Here is a 22,709-nt window from a genome sequence, read left to right as displayed (position 1 = left end):
GGAGGCATGCTGAGAATGGAGGGAAAGTGAAGATATTGAGTAAAAGTCACCAATGAAGTAGAGTCCTGAGTGGGATGGAGGAGTGAAGGTTCTGGCCCTGAATCCTCTGAGGCCAGAGGGAAGGGGATAAGGAATTTAATTAAATTTAAAGGGGTGGAGTCCCAGGGAGGTGAGAGAATTTACTACCAGAAACCTTGAAGCGTGCGCGCGCGCGCACACACACGTATTGTGTGCACGTGCACATGCACACCAAGCCTCACACATGCTGGATGCTTCGTGGAGGTCATCTGCGGGGAATGTATGGTTCCTGCTATTTCTTTGATGAATGCTGGGTACTTTGGAGGGGCTCAGTAAGTATTTGTTGAATAAATAATTATGCTCAGAAAATGGGCTGTAGATTTTATTTATGGTCCTATCCATGTTAGGATGTGGAGAGGGTAAGGCAGGAAAAATCTAGGCTTGACTCCATTGAATCCTTCACTTTGGTCTTTCCTTCTCTTTCATGTAGCTGTAATAACTGTTCTAAAGTCACTTGTCCTTTTGTTTGCCTCTTCTATTGGACCATAAGATCTTGGAAGGGAACATCTGTCATATATGAATCCATGTTTCCAGGATCTAATCCAGGGGATGTCTCATGGTACACGCTCAGCAAATAGTTGCACAGTCCATGCAAGCAGGGGTACTTGAGTGGATGCTTGAATAGATTCAGAGGAGGAGGGAACAAGCACTCTTCCAGATGGAGGCAGAGATAAGAAGCTGAACTGCAGGGGTTGAATGAGTTGCATGTGTGGGAGGCAGGAACGAAGTTGCCCGATTTGGTAATCTCATCTGTGATGTGGGCATTAGTAACTTGCTCAAGGTCAAACAACTTGGAACTGATGGTTTCTGGATTTGTGCTGAAATCTTTCTGACTTGAGAGTTCAGGGTTTCCTCTATGCCATGCTCCCTCCTCCCCAGATCATTTCCCATAGTTATCACACCACTTGTAAACTTACCACTGCTTTGTTTCTTGCCTCTGAGGCCACACGAAATACTGTCTGTCGTGGACGCCTTCTTTGCAGGACTTGTTTTCAGTTATATTTTTTTCCTCTTTGCTAGCTCTCCACTGTGGCTTGAATCCACGGGGTATTGATCATCCTGCCCGTGCCGAAGGTATTAAACTACAGATTGAAGGTGAAGGTGTTGAATCTCAATCCATTAAAAACAAAAATTTTCAGAAGGTGCTTGACCAAAAAGGAACCCCCAAGCGACTGCCAGCAGAAGCTGAGACTGCTAAGGTAGGTAGTAATCCACTAAATTATGGAGATTGTGGAAGCTGCAGCTTTGATACTTTGTGGTCCAGCCACAGAGAACGGATGGTCCTTTCACTCCGTCCCGGTGTATCTTCAGTTAAATGAACACCGACTGCTTCTGGGTTCTAGGCAATAATGAAAATGTTGACTGCATCCCCTTTGGAGTTAAACACGTTTGTGGTCCATGTCCTGCCATGAGTATGGTACAGAATGGGCTATTGAGAAAGATGCCCTGGACTTAAAGGTGAAAGGTGTGTTTGCCAGGCTCACGCTTACCATTTTATGAACTTAAGCATGGCATGTGATTATGCAGGCCTTAGATTCTTCTTCTATAGAATGGTATCATAAAAACTCCCTCCACCATGGGTAGAACAGATGAAATAATAGCATGCATTGGAAGGATTGTGCAAAAGGTCCAGTGCTGCTTGTGCATGAGGGTCTTTGGCAGACAAACACTGTTAATTAATCACTGATGTTTTATTCAGTATATCCATGTATTCCGGGTACTGTTTTAAGGACTCTTGATATACTGGCCTACTTTGTCCCTATAACAATTCTGTGAGGTAGACCATCATAAACAGAACTCTGATGGAAGATAGAATGATCCTACTTTGTTTTAGGATGCTTAGTTCTTTTTCGTTTTTAGTCTTAAATGTAGGCACATAACATACATACACTGGTAAAGTGGGGCTTGGAGGGTAGATGGTCCTCTAGTAAGGACCACCTCTTCTAAAGGTTTTCCACAGTGGAACTGGCACTTGATGGATTCTTTGTGTGAAATCAGTAAAGATGCTCGTGTCAAGCGCACAGTTGAAGATGTTCATATTAGTTTGCCCCTTGGAAATTGAAGAAACTAGTCTTCATGTGGTGTTCAGTTTTTCCCTTGTGCATTCTCTGCAGAGGAATTTCCTTTCAAATGTTTGCGTGAATGAATATGTGCGTGCCTTGGAAAGCAAATGTTACAGTCAGCCAAGAAAAACTTGAAGTAGAAAGGTCACTTTGCTGTCCTATAGGAACCAACTCCCTCCCCACTCCAAACGTCTTCCAAAATCAAATGTGAATGTCTCTGCTTTATCCACAGTTGTGAATAACTGCTGCTGTTACTTCCCTTCTTTAGTGTAGATAATTAAAACCGATGACCTTAAGTGCATGCCTTTGTGTGTTGTAGAGTTGGGAAATGATTAGCAAGGATACTGTAGATACTTGGCACTAGACATTTTAGTGGAAAGAAATTGCATCTCCTAGGAAATTGGTCGATGGTTGAAGCTTGGTTTGTGAGGAGAGTTGGAAATAAGTGAGCCCTGTTATATTTAAACCTCCTCCATCTCTGATGCTACACAGACATCTTGAAAGAGCAAGGGGAAAAAGTGTATGAAGGATCTTCTTTAGGAAGATAAATAGCTTGAGTGGGATCTTTTTAGAAGGATGGTTAAAATATTAAAAAAGTAGAGTGGAGGAAAAGAAAATTGCTGGTATTTGTCTGATTTTAATTCAGTTTTAAACATTTCCAGATCATATTGCTGGTCTGTTTTCCAATAAAAAATAAAGTTTTATTTAAATCTTATATGATTTGATTACTTCTGAAGTATTTGGAATATGTGATACTGTAGTAATTCCTGAATTTCACGTTGATAGCATTTGCTTTTGCCTCTAGATCACTTTATATTTGCTTTGCTGAAAGCATACTTCACTGAGAATAAAGTAGTCTATAATGACCCTTTTCTCAAGCATAGTCCACATATTGGAAACCAGATTCATTTGAATTATCCAGATCATCTACAGTGTAAGGTGTTAAGGGGATTCTGAGTATTTTCACGTTGACATCATATTTAGAAGTGGACAGACCAGAAGCCTTAGTAGAGCTCAGGCAAGGTATTTATTCCCTTTTTCATGGAGGACCCGAGGACAACTGTGTTTGCTGGGCAGACAGAATTAAAAGTAAGTACCATAGTGTGATTACTACAGATGTACAGTGTTACAGACACTGAACCTTCCGTGCCACAGTGTGAACTTATTTTGTGTGTGTACAAACACCTTTAAAGGGTTTTTGTTGCCTCAGAGGGTTATTGGAGGTGCAAGTTTTCTTTTTTTCTTGAGTAAGTAATTGAATGTTGGGTAAACTGACCTACTCTAAATAAAAAATCTGTTAGAAATGTATAAATTTAAAGGCACTCAGTAATGTAAATTGGTACAACTTTTCTGGAGGACAGTCTGATAGTAGCTATCAAAATTTTAAATGTGTGTAACTTCTGAGCCAATAATTCCCTCTAGTAACTTGTCCTAAGAAATAATCATCCAGATGTGCAAAAATGCCTACAGGACAATGGTCACTCTGGCGTGGTTTATAATATGAAAATGTTGGGAACAGCCCAACTGTTCATTCCTAGAATGCTGGCTAAAGGTACTATGTATATTCATGCAAGGGAATAGGATTCTGTTCCTCCCTTTATAAGGGTAGGAGAGACCTGTGGATTCATCTTAGTCTGTTCAGTCTGCTGTAACAAAATACCATAGACTAGGTGGCTTATAAACAATAGAAATTTATTTCTCACAGTTTTAGGGGCTGGGAAGTTCAAGATCAAGGTGCCACCAGAATCATTGTCTGATGAAGCCCCACCTCCTGTTCAGGTGGCCATTATGTCACTGTGTTACATGGTGGAGAGGGACAAGAGTGCTCTCTGGAGCCTCTTTTAGAGCACTGATCCCATTTATGAGGACTCCACTGTCATGACCTACGCATGTAAAAGGGCCCCACCTCCTAATACCATCACAATGGGGGTCAATATAGGAATTTTAGCAGAACATAGACATTCAGTCTACAGCAATATTTATGTGGGAACATAAGTGTGATGATACTTTAAAGTGAGGGGAAGAGAAGGACACAGTGTGTATAGCATGTCCCCATTTATGTAAAAATGTCTGTTTCTGAATAAAGACGTCACTGAGTCTGGAAGAGTTTATTGCACAATATGAACAGCGGTTTATATCCGGAGTTGAGATTATGGGGGAAAACCTTCTCTTCACTTCTGTTTTGAGGGGTTTTTTTCTTTTGTTTTTTAAAGATATGCATGCTTTTAGGTGTATTGACTTCAAATCCCTTTTCAGATTGCTCTATTTATTAACTTGAGTAGCTCAACTGAGACTTTCCTATTTGAGTCGATATTGGGCCTTTTAGGGTGCTGATTTCCTCCCATGGCTTCCAATTCTTGTTGGTAAGTTATTTGCCAAAGGAGTAAGTTCGTTGGGGGACTTTTTGCCTATATGTGCCTTGAGTTGTGGAGACCATTTGGTGTGGTGCTTTTGCTTGTCTCCTGTTGAACTTTTTGAGATGTAACAGCTCTGACCAGTGTTACATTACAGTTCAGTTTGACTTTGGATCCCTTTGCTATTGATTATGCAAATCAAGTGGTCCTCCCCCATCTCCCCATCCCATATGCACTTTCTTGTTTGCAGGCTTCACACGAACCTGGTTCCAGCTTCCCGTCATGCCTGTGGGCCTTGCCACTTGGAGTCTAGCCATGCTGGGTTTGAAACCAGTCCCTCTCCATGTCACCTGTCCCAGATCCCAGCAGGCATAGTGACCTTCATGCCACCTCATTGCTGCGGTTTTCTGACACCTAAAAATTTCTCTTCTGTGACTTCAAGCTTGGCTTTACATCAATTTAGAGATTGATTTTCTAGTGCCTTTAAGTTCTAGAACCCAAGGAATGGGAGATTGTAGCATGACATGCTTAATATACCATCTTGACTCTGAAATTTGTGTTACTTTCATAATCTAAAGATACATCTCTCTATTTTATGTTCTTGAAATAATTATCTTTTTTGCTTCTCTTAGAATGTGATTTTGGAGCCATTGACTCTAATCCCCAAAAGACTAGGACTCTCATTCCAGAAAGACATGGTTTCTGCCAGGAGATGCCTGTAGCTCTTACCATAAGAGAAACCAATGGAGAACCAAGCTCACTTTTTAAAAATTTATTTATTTATTTATTTATTTATTTTTGAGACAGAGACAGAGCATGAACGGGGGAGGGTCAGAGAGAGGGAGACACAGAATCTGAAACAGGCTCCAGGCTCTGAGCTGTCAGCACAGAGCCCGACGTGGGGCTTGAACTCACGAACCATGAGATCATGACCTGAGCTGAAGTCGGATGCTTAACCGACTGAGCCACCCAGGCGCCTCCCAAGCTCACTTTTAATTAAGCTTTATAACTGGGCAGCAGTGAGTCTAGTTGGAAAAAAAAAAATGGAGCCAACTGAAATGTTGGATCTACAAAAGATACTTACCAATGTAAATTCTAATTGCTTATGTGCACTTGGGACTCGAGAGAGTACACATGCCATCAGGGCTGCAGTTACAAGTTCAAGATGGGAAAGAAAAAAAAAAAGAAAAGCCATGTTAACGGTTAATTTTATGCTACAGTTGGATTCAAGGCAAGAGATAAGAAATATAACATTTTTATCTCCTATGGAGGTGCAAAAATTATGAAGGTACACATATGGGGGAACGTACAGCCACCACAGATGAGAGCCAAGGTGACACAGAGAAGGCACAGCCTCTGTTGTCCATCAACTTATTTTTATTCTTAATCTTTTTACCATTGTAGTCATGGAGGCCCAAGGCCAGCTCCTGGTCCTGCAGACCAGGTATATGCCCACATAGAAGTTTCCAAGGAGACAGTCCTATGAGAGACCAAGGTCCTTCCTGGAGAGGCCCTGGCCTGAGGTTTGTTCCCCCTTTTCTCACAAGCCGTGTAGATGGAGCAGCCAGAGAGAAGGTGTACCAGTAAAGTAGAACTTGACCTATGTTGTGAAATATGGGTAAAGCTCAAATATGCAGCAGTTAAGAATGGAAGCAATGAAGTCTAAGTACCTTGAGCCAAGGTTTGGCAGCAGACTTCCTCAGGTGTGCTCAGCAGCAGTCTCCTTAGAGTCAAGATTCATGTTTTGGAAACAGGTTAGAACAATACGTTGGAGCCAAGTTTATGGGATGTGAATGCTAGGATGAGGAATGTGAGTTTGTTTTCTGCCTGCACTGCTCAATATGGTAGCCACTAGGCATATATGGCTATTTACATTTATTAAAACTGAATACAGTAGATCTACTTCCTTGGTCATACCAGCCAAATTTCAAATGGGCAGTTGCCACATGTGTCCAGAGGCTATTGTTTTGGATAGCACAGACCTAGAACATCACAGAAACTTCTATCAGCCAGCACTGTCCTGATCTATAGAAAGCTATTGATGAGACACTTGGGTGGCTCAGTCTGTTAAGCATCTGACTCTTGGTTTCGGTTCAGGTCATGATGTCATGGTTCATGAGATTGAACCCCTTGTCGGGCTTCATGCTGACAGCACGGAGCCTGCTTGGGATTCTCTTCCTCTGTCTCTGCTCCTTCCCAGCTCTCATGCAGGGCATGCCTGCATGCTTGCTCACGCTCTCTCTTTCTCTAAAAATGAACTTAAAAAAAAAAAAAAAAGTTACGTAAGTTCTCTGGGTATAGGAGTAAAATGAGAAAACAGTATTGTTGACATTGTCTCTAATTCTTGTCCTTGGGTCTTGGAGGACGTGTGCATCAGTCATAAGAAAGGTTGAAACAGGAGTCTGTTTTGAGAATAATGTTCCCAACTGTTCTGATGGTTGCGATTTCCATTTCCATGGCAACTCTGGCTATGGCATAAATCAGCCTATCAGCAGGCAGTATCCTGCCTGTTCCCTGTTGGAATTCTGGGATGTATCCTCACCAGTGGCCTAAACACAGCATTGGGAAATGAGAAACTTTTGCCTTCTAGACTTGATTTTCTAGGTGCTCACAAGGAAACTCCCTTTCTGTGTTCTTATGCCTATAAAATAAGGGTTTCCTACAGTTTGTATTTTTTCTTGCCAATGATTCTAATTTGCTAGAGTCTGTAAAGTGGCACAGAGTGATAATCAAGAGTCTTGGTGGATTTTTGAAGATGGCATTTTGAGTGTCCCTCATACATGCATGACTGCCTTGTATTTTTTTTTTTAATAAAATACGTATCCCTATTTAGCAGCTAAGAAAACAAAGCGTTCAAATGAGTTGCCAAAATTTAGTTTCTGGCTAACAACTAGAGAAAGATGGCATTCAAGTGTAAGTCAAATGACTCCAAACCCAGGGTTTTTTATTCCCTTGACATTAAATGTACAAATGACTTATTTATTGGAAAAGAAAATATAATCTGTTATACTGAGAATCTGGCCGGCTGGGCTGAAAATGAGGTTAAAAAAACACTGCACGTGATCTGTATTCCTCAGAGAGAAACACAGAAAATCTTGATCTCTGTTTTATATAAGGGAGAAGCAATGCCAGCATCTAAAACAGTGAATAATTGCCTGCATTTGGCTTTGGGATGCATTATGTGAATCTTTGGCAGCAGATAGCCTTTTCTCATTAGGCTAATATTAGATTTAGTTTGTATTTCTTTGGCACCAAGTTAAAGGAGCTGGCCTGGAACTTGGTGCTGGAGGCAGGAGGAGAAAGCTTGGTGCTTTGGATAAGCCACAGGCGGATAAATGAGAGTTGACTGGAGATGGCTGGTGGACGTTTGTAACTCTGAGCAAGAAGCATTCCTTTGGGATTAAAATAGAAAACTAAAAGAATTTTGACTTGGGTTAAAAGGTGAAGGGTGGATTGTACTTAACCTTGATCAAATTACATTGCTCAGCTGCCTCTGAGAAGGTCTATGGCAATTTGGGGATAGAATGATCTAATTCTTGGCTCTCTGTATTTCTTGGCTTGGGGAGGAAGCATGTCTCCAAAAGAAGCTGCCAATCCAATATAATGTCACCAATGATATGAAAGGACATAATGCATTGGAAATGTAATGAGCACACACTTTAAGAATTGTCAGAAGGGTCAGAACAAGAGAGGCAAGCCAGAATGACTTCATGCTATGTGAGTTCCAGGGCCCCAGCACATATATACTGGGCACTTGGAAAGCTCTCAGGAGAAACTATAACAAGTCCATATTTGAAGAGGTAAGCATTTATTACTGAAGTATCAAGCTCTTAAAAGCGTAAGAAATAGGGTGTATTTGCACCAAAGATTCATGGTATGATCAACAAAGAAGGAACCTTAGGGAGCATCTGACCACCTAATTTATAGGTAAGGAAACTGACTCTAGGCTTCTCCAAGATTTGGAGGCCAGTAGTGGCCCAGTCTAGTCTCAAATATAGTTCAATACATGGCCAGTGCTCTCCATTCTATCATGCTGACAAATTTATGTGAAACAAGTTCTTGGAGCCATTTGGTTAATGGTACTTTTCTGGTGTAGTAAGACTATGATGTGTGCCATTTGAAGGTACAGAATGAAAGGTGCTGCTCAGGAAAAGTGGAGCCCGTAACAGCAGGTGGATCAGAACCAAGTTACAATTTCACTGACCATTTTGACATAGCAGAGGTAGGCCTCTGGAGGAGAGGGCATTTGAGTTCTAGGGATGGCCTGTCTTATGGCTCTCTGCCCCAGTGCTTTTCTTTTCCAGTCTGAAATGTGAAGATCAGTAACCCACTATGGAAGCAGTTTAAAGAGTCCTTAACAGAACTGAGTTAAGAACTGAGTTAAGAACCTCAGTCAGAACTGAGATATTTCAGGAGAGTATGCATCTACATGAAGGCAAATGTATATCTTGGGCCTGAGAAAGAGACAAACATCGGTGGGACTCAGGACAACAGTGAGCTTTTGCTGTAGTTGTGATGAAGAATCCTAGTCCTCAATGAATGAGGTTGGAAAAGCTTAGCACTTAAGGGCCTTAGTTAACCCAGCTGAGTAAGCTTAAGAAGCAGGTAAAGCGGAGTCACAGGTTCAAGTGTGAGAAGGAGTAAGATGAACATTATTAGAGGGCTGTGGGAGAAAGCAGGGTTTGGCCTTTGCCTGCAACCATCGCTAAGGGCTATTGCTAGTTCTTAGGGAGGGGCATTACAGTTTAGCAAATACACATCTTCCCAGAGCACATACTGTCTGTCTCTCTCCCTCTCTCCCTCTCTCCCTCTCTCCCTCCCCCCCCACACATACATATGCTAAAATACCTTCTTTATAAAATGCATGTTTAGTAAGGTTTTTAAGTGAATCTTTGCTTTCCTTGGTATCCTACGTTGTAGTTGCTGTTGAGCTATGAACACCTCAACTCAGGTGACCATTAGGAACGGGGTTTGCAAACTTACAAAGGGACAGATGGTAAATGGCTCTGCACTGTTAGAGGGGAGTGTTGCTATCCCCATGTGACTTTGAGGAAGTGGATGCATTTCTCTGAGATAGTTAAGTGGTGGGCCTGTGGCTGAGTTGCATGTCTGCATATCCTCACTGCTCCATATCCTTCAGCTGTGCCTCTGCCTCTGGGGGGTGCTAGGCATCTCAGCTTCTGACGCTGCACACCCAGTATGATGGAGAACTGTGGGGAGAGGGGTGGGAGGTAGAGGGGTACTTCAAATCATTTTAAAAGAACACTTTTTCTCTTCTCTATAATTATACAAATGAGCACAGTGTATGTTCTATTTGGACATAAGTTGCCAAAAGTTTATAGTTGGAAAGGAAAAAAAATGTAGTAAGTAATCACTTAAAACTACCCTGATTTACTCATACATTGAGAAAGATTTTGTAATGATTGAATTGGAAAAAGAGTATTCCACTATGTAAAAGAAACAAAATGCCAACTGCATAGGCACATCTGTTGTACAGAGATGGAGTATTCACCAATATATCCTGTTCATTCATCTGCCCCTACAACCTATTCTGAAAGCCACGCATGTTCCGTCTCCACTGTCCTCACAGGTCCACATCACCATCTCCTCTCCCGTGGACCACCTCAGAAGCCCCTTAACTGGCTTCTGCTTCACTCTTGTCCTCCTGCAATCATGCTCCACACAGCAGTATTGAATCAGAGGATGCCATTCACCTGCTAGGCATTCTTAATGGTTTTCCATAGCACTTCATGAATTTAAATTGTTACTTATCGTGACTGATAAGACCCTAAGACCTTTGGGCTTTGCTTGCCTTCTCAACTTTGTCACATGGCAGGCTCTCTTCTGGTTAGTTGAGCTCCAGACATACTTATCTGTTTCCTGAATATACCAAGGTCATTCTGTCTTGAGAGCATTGGTACTTGTCCTCCCTCCTCCTGGTTTCCTCCCCTTCATCATTGCACAGCTGATTCTTTGTCATTTAGGTCCTAGCTCAAAGCTCAAATGTGCCTCTCTAGAGAAGCCTGACCACCCTAACTAAATTAGTTCCCCAGTCACATTCTGACATCACTGTCCTTCATGGAAGTTCTACCTGTCTGAAATCCTCCTGTTTATTTTCTGTGTCTCCAGTAAAATTGAAACACCTTGAGAGCAGTGGTCTTGTCTGTCTCATTCCCTGCTATAACATCAGTACCTGCTACAGTGTCTAGCACATAATGAAGAATGCATTTTTGATAAACGAATGAATCCGTTGATGTGAGACAGAAGTCTCTTGCCTCTGAGCCCTCCTCTCTTTTGCCTCATCGTTAATTCATTATGTTTAGCCTCTCTACAAGCGAACAGAAAGATAAATCTTGCAACATCCTATAGTGGTTGGCCATGTGGGGGGAATAGTTTTCTGAACAGTTTTCTCACTGAGTGATGAGTGAGACCTCATCTGCAGGGTGAGCAATGAATACTTCCATAGCCAATCAACTATTCTTCATCCTCAAAATCTAGATTGTCTCTAAGCCAGAGAAAATAGCTTTTTGCAGTGTGGCAAGCATTCTAAACTTAGATTCTCCAACCTCCATGTCAGGACCCGGTAATCTCTTCTACCTCCAGGGTTGGCCAAGATTTCAGATGGCAAGGTTCTCTCACCCCCACGCATAACTCTCTTTCAGCATCCTCAGCATAAGCATCTGTTGACTCTCCCGATTTCTTACCCTATTTTCTTTTCTTTTTTTAATTTTTTTAAGTTTATTTGAGAGAGATGGCGTGAGTGGGGGAGGGGCAGAGAGAGGAGACACAGAATCCAAAACAGGCTCCAGGCTCTGAGCTGTCAACACAGAGCCCGATGCAGAGCTCAAACTCCCAAACCATGAGATCATGACCTGAGCCAAAGTTGGACACTTAACCGACTGAGCCACCCAGGTGCCCCTCTACCCCCATTTTCTTGAAGTCAAAACTGGAAGGAGATGGAAAGCAACGGCTTCTCCTTAAATGATTAAGAACTTTGCCTTAAATTGAAAATCAGACCAACAGGCACCAATAAATACCTAAAACATTATTTTCAGTTCTTAATGAATTAGAAATGGCTTTTAAATGTTGCTTTCACAGGTAACCTTAGACGTATGCTATCATAGTCTGCTTGGGTTGCTATAACAAAATATGCCTAGTCCATACTAGGTGACCTTAAACAGTAGATCTATATCTCTCAGAGTTCCAGAGGCTGGGAAGTCCCAAGATCAAGGTGCCAGCCAGTTGATTCCTGGTGAGAGCCCTCTACCTACCTGGTTTGGAGAAAGATAGCCTTCTGGCTGTGTTCTCACATGTTTGGGAGAGAGTGAGCTCTAGTCTGTCTTCTTCTTAAAGGGACATTAATCCTATGTGGTTCCACCCTCATGATCTCATCTAAAACTATGTCTCAAAGCCCCATCACCAAATGCCATCACATTGAGGTTAGGGCTTCGAGATAGGAATTGGGGAGGGCACACAAACATCTGGTCCATAACATATACTAAACATGCATTTTGGCTAAAAGCTAAACGGCTGAGTGTTAAATCATTATTTGGCTGAAGTTGAATATCACCATCATAGAATGAATACCTTGCTGGCATACAAGAATAAACCTGAAATATTAATAAGACTGCCTATTTATTACAACTTAATTAAAATTATACCAAGCAGATTCTGTTAAAAATTGGCATTGTGGTAAGTGGTAATAATTTCTCAGAGCTGTCCGCTCCTGTGGTTTTTATATTGTACATTTATGATACTGAAAATGTACTCTCTCTCAGCTGAGGTCAGTAATGGAGCAACCTAAGATTTTTGTCAAGCTCTGTCATGACAGGGTCATGCTAATGGTGATATTCCCCCTTCAAGTCATTAAGTTTTCTCCTTCTCCAGTAGTAACTACTAAAATGAAGGCTTCTACTCTTGGGCTTGCCATCTTGGTTGAAAGTCATGAGGCAATTTCATTGAAACAGTCCCATAAACTAAAGCTTTGGGCTATACTTGAAAAAGATGCTTTTTTAAAATTTCAAAATGAAGCTTAATTTTGTTGCTATTGCTTGTGGTTTTTTTAAGCAACGTTTTCACAATATTCATTGTAAAGCAGGATTCTCAACTCAGCAGCCAGAATGGTCTAGTTAATGTGCAAGTCAGATCATGTTCTTCATCAGCTTCCCGTTTTCCTCAAAAGCCAATGTCCTTCAGATGCCCTACCAGGCCCTGCGTGATCTGTCCCCTGGCACGCCACTCATGTCATCTGCTACCACACTAGCAAAAGCTCAGACTGTTCCTACGTTAAACCGGGCATCTTCCCACCTCAGAGCCTTTGTACTGGCTGTTCCCTCTGCCCACAATTCCTTTTCCTCAGGATGCACAAGCTGTGCTCCTTCATCTCCTTCAAATCCTCACTGCTCAGCCTTCTCAGTGAGGTTTACATGGGCTCTTCTATCTAAAGAATGAACTTTTTCCCAATGCCCCTGATCCCCTCCCACCCCCAGTATACCCATCACTTGCTAAAACCGTGTACCAATTCCTTATTATGCACATTATTATCCTACATCACCATCCACCACAGTGTAAACTCCAAGGGCAGGGACCTGTTTTGTTCAGTAATCCCTATGACTGCTAACCATGCCTGGTATGTCCTAGGAGTGCAGCCATTTTTTGTTTACATGAATATTTGTAATAATCGGTATACATTCATCATCTGGCTGATAAACTTTTAATCTTGTATGAAGCAAACCAGGAGAATCTTACTCTAAGCGACATGCCTAGTTTTATTGGAAAGGGAATTTTCATATAGGGACAATAAACCTAAAGAACACCCCTGTTTGTGTTACTGATGATGCCATGGTGATGAGATATGTAAATAACTTGTAAGATCAAATGATAATAATTGCACACAAGTTTGGGGTTGCCAAAAACACAGTTGAAATGGCATTTGGCTACTTGGCCTGCCAAAAACCAAGGTCGAAGCCAAATCCTAATAGCAGATTTTTGACCAAATGCTACAACCAAAGCTGGACTTAGGCACCTCCTCATTCTTAATATAATTAACCAGTTTAGATCCTAATTGGTCACATGTCTACCTTCCACACTGTGTAATCTATTTTGGGGGGGAAATCTGATACTAGCCTTTCACATGTTGTAAATACACAAAAAGGGTTAACCCTACAAAGGCCTGGATAATAGTAACCGCTTGCAGGTGGCCAGTACAGGCCAGAACTATAACAAAACAGAAGAGAGGAAGATCTCAAAACTTGGATTTGTTATCACACAGACATTCTTATACAGGATATGTGACTTCACTATTTTGATTTATCTTCAAATTACATCATAAAGCTCGCCAGGCTCTAGGGCCTAGGTCTGATCCCTGTCCTACTACTTACTAGCTGTATTACCAGGGGCTCATTTCTTGACCTCTCTCTGATTCAGTGTCTTCATCTACCCAGTAGGGACAATCCTTGTATATACCTCACAGTATGGTTGTTAGAATCACTGCAGTTGATGTATATGGTGCTTAAAACAGCTTCTGGCATATTGTAATCATGATGTAAGTTTGCTACTATTGTTGTTCTTAATATCATCCTCCAGGTATTTTGGCCAGATAGATTAGAGAATACTTTTTTTTTTTTTTTTAGCAGTGGGTTTCAAATTAGGTGCCTATAGCCATATTGGATTTATCAACAAGTTTTGTTTGCCCACACAAACTTAAAGTTCAGATTCAACAGTGGAAAAACCCAGAAATTCTTTATTTAAAAGCTCTAGATTTTCTACTTCTCGAACTTAAAAAACCTGGAAATGATAAGCCTAAATTTATACCAGCTGCAGCTGTCAACTGTTGCCCCTTTTAGTTTGGTTCTGGCCCTCTTTACTCATTGTGTTTCCAGCTAGGTTTCTCTAAGCAGTTTAGTTTGTGACCCTTGATAAACAGGACCCTGACATAGTATAAAAGTCAGTTAACCTTTTCTTATTCTGTGAAAATGGCTCTTCTACCCTTAAAAAATGTACAGGTCATTCTATATTCAAAGTATCTATTGGACCCTCTCTCTGGTGATACTATATTGAGCAAGACAGAAGTAGAAACTGGATCTCAAACACATACTTGATGCAAATTCTAATATATATTTGGAAGGAAACCAACTGAGGTCTGAGAAACCGTTAAAAATGTTAAAAATAGCAGCCATGCCCAAAGAAGCAAGAACACTTCTTGGGAGCAAGAATGCTTCATGGAGCTAGGTCAGCTTGTGCAAAGACCCTCAAGTACAGAAGATTGTATCCTGCTTAGGAAAGGAGAGAAGACCAGTGTGGCAGGTTTACAAATGGCTCAAGAGGATACTGGACCGATTGTGTGATTTTTGTCTGAATTTTATACTTAGTGCAATGCAAATCCTTGAAAGGTTTTAGGTAGGTGAGGGACTTAGGAAGAGAAGACTTGAGCTGTTCTTCAGAGTTGATTGGAAGCAAGCAAGAGTAGAAATGGGGAGACTGGAAAGTGACCGTTGAAGTTGATGGCATTGACAGATGGTGGTGTGTGGGTCCAGGGTGGAGTCAATAGAAATGGAGAGAGGTAGGCAAATTTAAGTTCATTTTGAAGATAGAATTGGTGAGACATGATTAGATAGAATTCATGAGGCAAGGGAGGAATCAAGGATAACTCCTATGTTTCTGGTTGGAGTAGCTAACTGGACATTGGTAAGATAGGGAAAATTGGCAAAGGAGGCTGTTAAAAAGGGGAAGCTTTGGGGGGGAAATCAGAAATTTCATTTTGACCGTGTTAATTTTATAATTTCTCAGTTATATCCAGAGAAGATAGCAAGTAGGTTATTAAACTTGGGAATCCAGATTTATGAGGGAGGTCTCAGCCACAGATAGACTGGAGGCCATATCTGTCACATTGTACATGAGTGAGAGAGAGAAAGTATAGAAACCAAGAGTTTCTCCATTGGTCCTTATCTCTAGGAGGTGGTATCTCTTTGGCTGCTCTGCTTCTGTTGCTGCTTCTTTGATGGTTATCCTTGACCTCTTGTCATTGCACTTTGAGCTTCAGGGCTAGACTGTTGAGTTTGAAGGGTAATGGTAGCAGAATAAAAGGCCTTTTGTAGAAACACAGCTCCTCCTACTTTTTTCTGTCCAGCCTAATTTTGACCTCTCTCACCCACAGTCATACTTGCCTACTGTTAATGGTTTTAAACTTCTAGTGAAGAGGCTAGTGCATATGGTCAGTATTCAGAAAAGGGGAGGAGTAGGGTTGTTGGGGATGAGCTGCTGATACAGTCTTGAGGCTTTAAGGCTTACTAGCTTTGCATATGGATGTGAGAGTGTGTTTGCTTTTACCAGTGCTGTCATGGGAGAGGACACTTGTGTTTGTTCACACTATCTGCTTCTCTCCTGTGCTCGTGGAAGTCTGCACTTCCCAATTTCTTAAGCAGCAAAACCCTGGTACAAACTTCGAACTCCCTCTTTTCTTTTGGGGGAGTATGGTGGCTGCATGTTCAGATGGCAGAGCACAAAGTCAAAAGAACTTTGATCACTAAGTCAATGGAGGACAGCTACTCAGGAGCTGAATTGTAGCTGACTTTCTGTAGAAGCAAGAAATAAACTTGTGTCCTGAGGTTTTGAGGGATGTTTCTTACTGCAGCAGAAGCGTAGCCTAACCAGGTCAATCTAGGTGACATCTGGAACAATGCAGTAATGCTTGCTCAAAACATAAGCTAATCAAGGGCAGGCATCTTGCTGAACCTCAGGCCAAAATCAACCCCCCAACAAAGATGGGTGTGCTTAACGATTACTTACAAGTCAGTATTGATCATAACTTTCTTTTTAACAGAGTCTATCAGTGTTCTTTTTACTCTCAACTAGTGAACTAAAATTAAATCTCTATTTGAAGATTTTCAAGCTCTTCTCCTGGGTCCCAGTGATTGCTACCAATATAGAGACATTCTGGGGCATGTGTATCCCTAGTGCCCCATTTTGTGTTCATATGTAATTGACAGCAATTAGCCACCATTTCCTTCTCATTTTGATGCTGTGATTTCCTTTCATGTGGCTCTTGCTTTCTTCTAGCATGTGTCAGAAAATGCTCAGCGCTTGTAACTGGCCTGAACTGTTGGGCTTAAAAGGTAGAGGTGAGTGTTTTTTCCAATGTCCTGTGGGGGAGGGGCAGGAGCTAATCTGCTTAAGCAATTATTCTGTTTTGGAAAAGCTGACCTATTTTTCCCTCCTGAATGCAAATCTGGGCTGCATCTCTTACTGTTTACACGTTGACTTTCTGAGACACAAGTTCTTCTCCTTGAATGACCTCTTTCTCTCTTGGGCTTACATGGCTACTATTTATCGGCAACATCTGGGGTTTAGTGCAAGGAAGTTATTTACAGCAGTGCTTATTAGTGCACTTCTGTGAGTCATGGGAATTTCTAGCCAGTGCTGCCATTTTGTTGAGGATGGCCCCCAGCGGAGCCCTGAGATTTGCAGCTATTTTTCAGGAAGCAGAAGGCTTGTGTACCTCGATGAAAAGTTAGAGGCTATAGGGGAAAGGAATGGTTACAATTAGAATGGACATTAGGAATTTTGTAATCCCACCCTTTCATTTGACTGATGAGAAACCTGATGGGCAAAGAAGGGAAATGACTTATAGCCGCCTGTAAGAAATAAGTTAGAGATGCAAGCAGGAGTCAGGTTTCTTTTGTTCCCATCGTGCCTTTTCTTTCTTGGGACTTTATTCAATATTTGTCCAGGATGTCTACAGAAAAGAAGCTTTCTTGGATCATAGATGATTACTTCACCGTAGATTATTGTTCAAAGAAGAAAAATACAAGAAAATCTTAGTTAAATTTGGATTTTTTTTAAATCCCTGACATTTGAAGGGTTTCTCCCCCTTCCTTTTAGGGATCTTCTAGGCATCAGCTAGTGAGGAGAACAAGCAGTTGCCTTGGGCTTTGTGCTCTGGGCATAGATGGTGAGGACTCCTGCTGAGCCTGGAATGGGAAGGACTTACATCTCCAGCCGCTGCTAAGGGACTCCTGAGCTCATGTGTGTTTTCCACTCAGCCTTTTAGAACATGTGTACTAATTGACACCTACCACAGCATATAACATATGTATGTCAGACTAATGGTTTAAAAAAAAAAAAAAAGACACTGGTGAACCCACCATCACACTTAGAAAAGCGTGCTCACTTTTAAACTCATCTTCTCTTGCGTTCCCTGGAAATGGCTGGCTTCCTTAGCTCCATCTTTTTTGGGTTTTTTTTTCCTTGTTTTCTTTCTGTATAATGTTATGGACTAAACCTGTACATATATCCTCTATTTTTAAGATGGCCATGAGTCACAACAGTCTCTCATTTTTTAACTTCATTCCTCAAATAGAGTGATTTTTCAAGATTGTCATCAATGCTTTTCCAGTCAGTCTCACTGTTGGCCTTTCTGGCAGTGTCTGCAGGTGACAGCCAGATCCTCATCTGCAGGACTGACTTCTCCCCAGTCCCCCATTTTCAGCTGCCTGGTAGACCGTTCCACTTGGACTTGGTGTGGTTACGTCAAGGGCAGGGTCAAAGAGAACAAAAGAAATCTCTCCCCTTTGACCACCAACCTAATTTATGAAAATCTTTTTAATCTTGAACAAACCTCTCAGAGGAATAATTGTGTCCCTTCCCTGTATTTATTGCATCATCCATACTTTAATTTCTTGCGATTTGATCTCTGGCTATGTTGCTGAAATTATAGTCTCCCAAGTTATCAATGAGTTGGGTTTTTCTACCTTATGCGCCTTGCCTCCATGCACATCCTTAGTACTTCTCTGCAGTGTTTTACATTGTTGGTCAATTCCTGTTTGTTTTTGGAAATGTACTTCTCTCTTAGTCTATGAAATACAGCTAAAGCATGGCTTTTTGGTTTTTGTTTTTGTTTTTTTTTTTTGCCTTTTTTCTCCCTTTTCCCATCCTTTTTTTTTTAATTTTTTTTTTTACATTTATTTTTTTTTTGAGAAACAGAGTGAGACAAAGCATGAGCAGGGGAGGGGCAGAGAGAGAAGGAGACACAGACTCCAAAGCAGGCTCCAGGCTCTGAGCTATCAGCACAGAGCCCGACGCAGGGCTGGAACCCACGAACCGTGAGATCATAACCTGAGTTGAAGTCGGACGCTCAACCGACTGAGCCACCCAGGCACCCCGATTCCCATCCTTTTTTTAATGTTTCTTTGTTTTTGAGAGAGAGAGAGAGAGAGAGAGAGAGAGAGAGAGAGAGAAAATTCCAAGCAGGCTCCATACCACCAGCACAGATCCCGATGCAGGGCTCAAAACCCACGATCTGTGAGATCATGACCTGAGCCCAAGTCAGATGCTTAACCTGAGCCATCCAGGCGCCCCATTTCCCTCCTTTTTTGAATGGCCTCTTTTGTTTTTCTTTAATCTTCAAATGCAGTGATTTACAAGTCTGTCATAATCCTTCTCTGGTTGGTCTTGCTGTTCCTTTCCTGGGGAGTGTCTCTGCATATGACCACCAGATCCTCCTCTCCAGGCCTGATTCCTTTCCTGAAGCCACCTTCATTTTCCAGTGCTGGTGGACAGCTCCGCTTAGACCTCTTGCACGACATGAGGGAAGGCTGCATCCTTCCTCTAGGAATATAGGGTCCTTTGACACAAAAATCAAGGAGGAAAAGCTTAATGTATACTATATTAAATGGCAGTCCAGCCCATTACTCACAGATTTTGTAATTTTCAAGGAAGGTATTTCTTTTTAGAAATGCTGTACATCTACGTTACTGGATTAACAGGACTTCTCTAAAGCATTTCCTTTCATACTGAATTATGGGTACCAATTTCTATATTTATAGACTGAGGAGGAATTAATATCTTTATAGCTTTCTGAACAAAATTTATCAGCTAGTCCCATGAACCATGAACTTTAATACACTAACTTCCTTGATTTTGAGTCAGGTTGAGACTTGCACCTGAGCATTTTGGCTTCTTTCACTGAAGAAGACAGTTTTAGGACAATGATTATATCCCCTAAGTTAAAGTTTGGGATATTTATAAATAGTTTTAATTCACATTTCAAATTGACCCTATGGAGGAACAGTGCAGATTTAAACTAAAATACAGAACTGTGCTTTTCTTGAAAAATTTTTCTTATCACATGAATAAGTAAAAGGATTTCCTTGCTATGCATTATCCGATGTTTAAATTTTTTAAATATTGGGCTCAAAATCTCATTTCATTATATGTGTTCTTATAGTTTCACTTTTACTGTAGTTGCTGCTTTTTTTGTTTTTGTCCCTAAACTAGGTGCAGGTTTTAGGGCCTGAGGCTTAGTTTTTGGTAATTTTGCTACAAAATTTCAAATACAAAAAATAGTATGAGTACTAGGAAAAATCACAAAAGTTACAAATTTGAAAGAGCTGGCAAATACCACAACTGTCCCAAAGTCCCCCAAAAATCCATTTTTATTAACTGATTGACCTACCTCTGTAATACTTTTTTCCCCTTTATATTTTGACTGCTTGCTGACAGATTGCCTTTCCTAAATCATTGATTTTTATAATATTTTCATAACAAGATTGAAAGGATAATTCAGTCTTTTTTGTAGTATGATTTGAGCAATGATTTTGTAGTATGTTTGAGCAAGATTTCTTGATGGTATTGATATTAGGGTTTATATCATGTGACCTCTCATACAAATGTACTTTCTGGTTATAGGAGTGCTACAGGTTTGAGCCCTAAAATAAGAATTATGATAAATTCTATTTCCTGTGATTCCTAGAAACACAACTTATTTATTTTTTTTTATAATAGTAGTTGCCAAAGTGTCTATTCCATAGTTACCTTTGACTTGGTGTTTATGAGAACTAGATTCTGAGCTTTCAGGGTTCCATATCTAAATATGAGAAGAATTTTCCAAAAAGTAGCTTCCTGCTTCACTACATCTCAAAGCTTGCTTCCTTCACTGCACAGGAACTTCAGTGCCAAAGGCTGTGGTCTCATGACTGAGTCCCTGCAGGTGGGAGTGGGCACAAAGTATTCTTGGAAGTCATTTCTACATGGAGACACCTCCTAATAACTATACATGGAAGTCAAGTAACCATATGGTACCTTATAGACAATATAAATACGTCCTGCTCAACCCAAACAAAATGTGATTCTACTTAAACTTCTCCATAGCTGGATCCCCCAAATGTCTGTGGATACTCCAGTACTACCGACATGAGGAAGGTGTGTCAGAGTCAGAGTAGAGAGACTGTTACCTTAGTTAAGGTAAGGTAACTAGGGTAACTGTGGACGAGCTACCTTATCTTAATAAATCTCATAGATTTTAATAAAATATATGATTACCTGATTCAGTTGGTAAAGCCCTTTCCTGGCCCCGAGGAAATGAGAGTCTGGAAGCTTCCCCAACTTAAGTCATAGTACATTTGCCCTATTTAGCCTTAAATGTATGTGATAATTCCTAAAAAGCATTAGCTTTCTGAATCTTAGCTACTTTAACTCTCTTTATGATGTAGTGCTCTTTGAGATTTAATCTTTAAATTTGTGTTTTAAATAAAAATAGAGAGCAATCCCCCGCAATTTAAAATTGAATTAAAAAAAAAAACCCCACCAGATTTGCTGTACAGAAATTTACTTAAAGGGCATAGTTTTGTGTAATCATTCAATAAGTATGCCACACGAGATTTGCTATGGGCATTACCTATCTATGCAAAGAGGGTGAGGGGAGAGAAGGTTTTTAATCACAGAGAACACTTGTCTACCAGTTGTCACGTGCCATGTGCTGCTCCAAGTGCATTTCACGTGTCACCATTTGTAATTCTGGCAGAATTGCACACTAGACAAACCGAATGCCCTCCCGTTAAGAATCTCGAGAAATGCTAGACAAAATATAACAGAAATCTTAATGCATGATGGAACTTGTAAGGATGTAAAGGAAGTCTTGCTAAAAATGAGGAGACTAAAAGCCAGGAGGTGAGAATAAGGGAGGGGGCTATGTTACCTTTGTAGACCATTGACATTTGGGTTTTAATACTCGTGTGGGGTTAGAAGTGAGACCATGGAAACAGCCACCCCTGCATAAAATAGGGACTGTCAAAAGGGAGTGTTCTGTATTCTTTGGGAGTGAGTGGTCTAAAGAGTCTTCCCATTAGTACAGGAAAGCAAAAGGAAATTTATCTGTCTTAATTTGAGTTTTGGGTAGGGGAAAAAAGGTCTTCCTAGAAGAACTTGAGTTCATGTACTTGATTTCCTGTGAGTTCAGGATTTATAATTCCCATGTTCCATAAGCCAAAGGCTAAGAAATTAATTCCCAAATTAGTTTTGTGCTAGTAATAGCCCTGGGACAAATCCCAGAACAAAAATCTACTCTGAAGGGAGTCTTTTTGAGATATTAGGAAATCAATAAATAGCTCTCCTTTCTTCTTCTCCCTAAATTGGGACCTGACTGAATTATTGAGTCAAGCAGCTCATAGTCAGAATTTCACTTCTATTCCTGATAAATCTGGTTGGGCAAGGTGCAGTATGAGCTTACACATACTTTACCATCTGACCTGATCAGCGTCTTCATTGAGCTCAACTTCGCAGGTACAGGTCACCCACACGGGACAGACCAAAGATTGTGTATGGTCTGGCAGTTATCCATGTTACTATGTAATGACAGAACAGTTCACTAGTAACATATAATGATTCTAAAGTTTCATGCATTTGATAGGATAGCCTCACAATGTATTAAAAAATCACATGAGGAAACTGACAAATTCACAATCATAGAAGAAAGCTTTGACTTCCATTTCTTTGTAATTGATACCCTAAGTTGACCAGCGTTAGAAACCATGTAGAAGGTACAACAACACAATAATCTTGATCTTGGGACAACAATCTCAATAATCTTGACACAAAGTAGAATGTTGTACCAAAAATTAAAGAGTATTGGTTCTATTGGTACGTGCAAGCCAGTAAGCTGCAGGTGGCAAATTAAAGGCCGCACATGCTGTATATAACCTGGAGACTGTGTCCTCTACCCTTGCATAGAGAAAGTCTTGGATACGGGAAAGATGACCTTTACAGAAATGGTATAGTATTATTTATAATACCAAAAAAAATCTAAATATCTGTGAGAAGACCAGGTAAGTTAATTCTGTTGTGTTCATACAAGGAATACTAAATATTGTTTAAAAAGATTGGAATAGAGTCACATAACCCAAAATGGGTAGGTCTCATAAACATGAGTGACAACTAAATT

General features: G+C 40.8%; 1 protein-coding gene across 2 annotated transcripts in view; it reads left to right on the top strand.

The window, feature by feature from the left end:
• The window catches only part of SAMD12 (sterile alpha motif domain containing 12), a 378,819-nt gene that overhangs the window by 36,176 nt on the left and 319,934 nt on the right, over window positions 1-22,709 (top strand). For both annotated transcript variants that reach the window (XM_042923625.1, XM_042923624.1), the window contains exon 2: window positions 1,099-1,277. In XM_042923625.1, the coding sequence (XP_042779559.1) occupies window positions 1,099-1,277 (179 nt within the window). The remainder of the gene's footprint in view (window positions 1-1,098; window positions 1,278-22,709) is intronic.

Source organism: Panthera leo, chromosome F2 (genome assembly GCF_018350215.1).
Source record: "Panthera leo isolate Ple1 chromosome F2, P.leo_Ple1_pat1.1, whole genome shotgun sequence".
In the NCBI taxonomy this organism is placed as follows: Eukaryota; Metazoa; Chordata; class Mammalia; order Carnivora; family Felidae; genus Panthera; species Panthera leo.
Note: the sequence above shows the minus strand (reverse complement) of the source record. Positions and strands in the feature narration are given on the sequence as shown.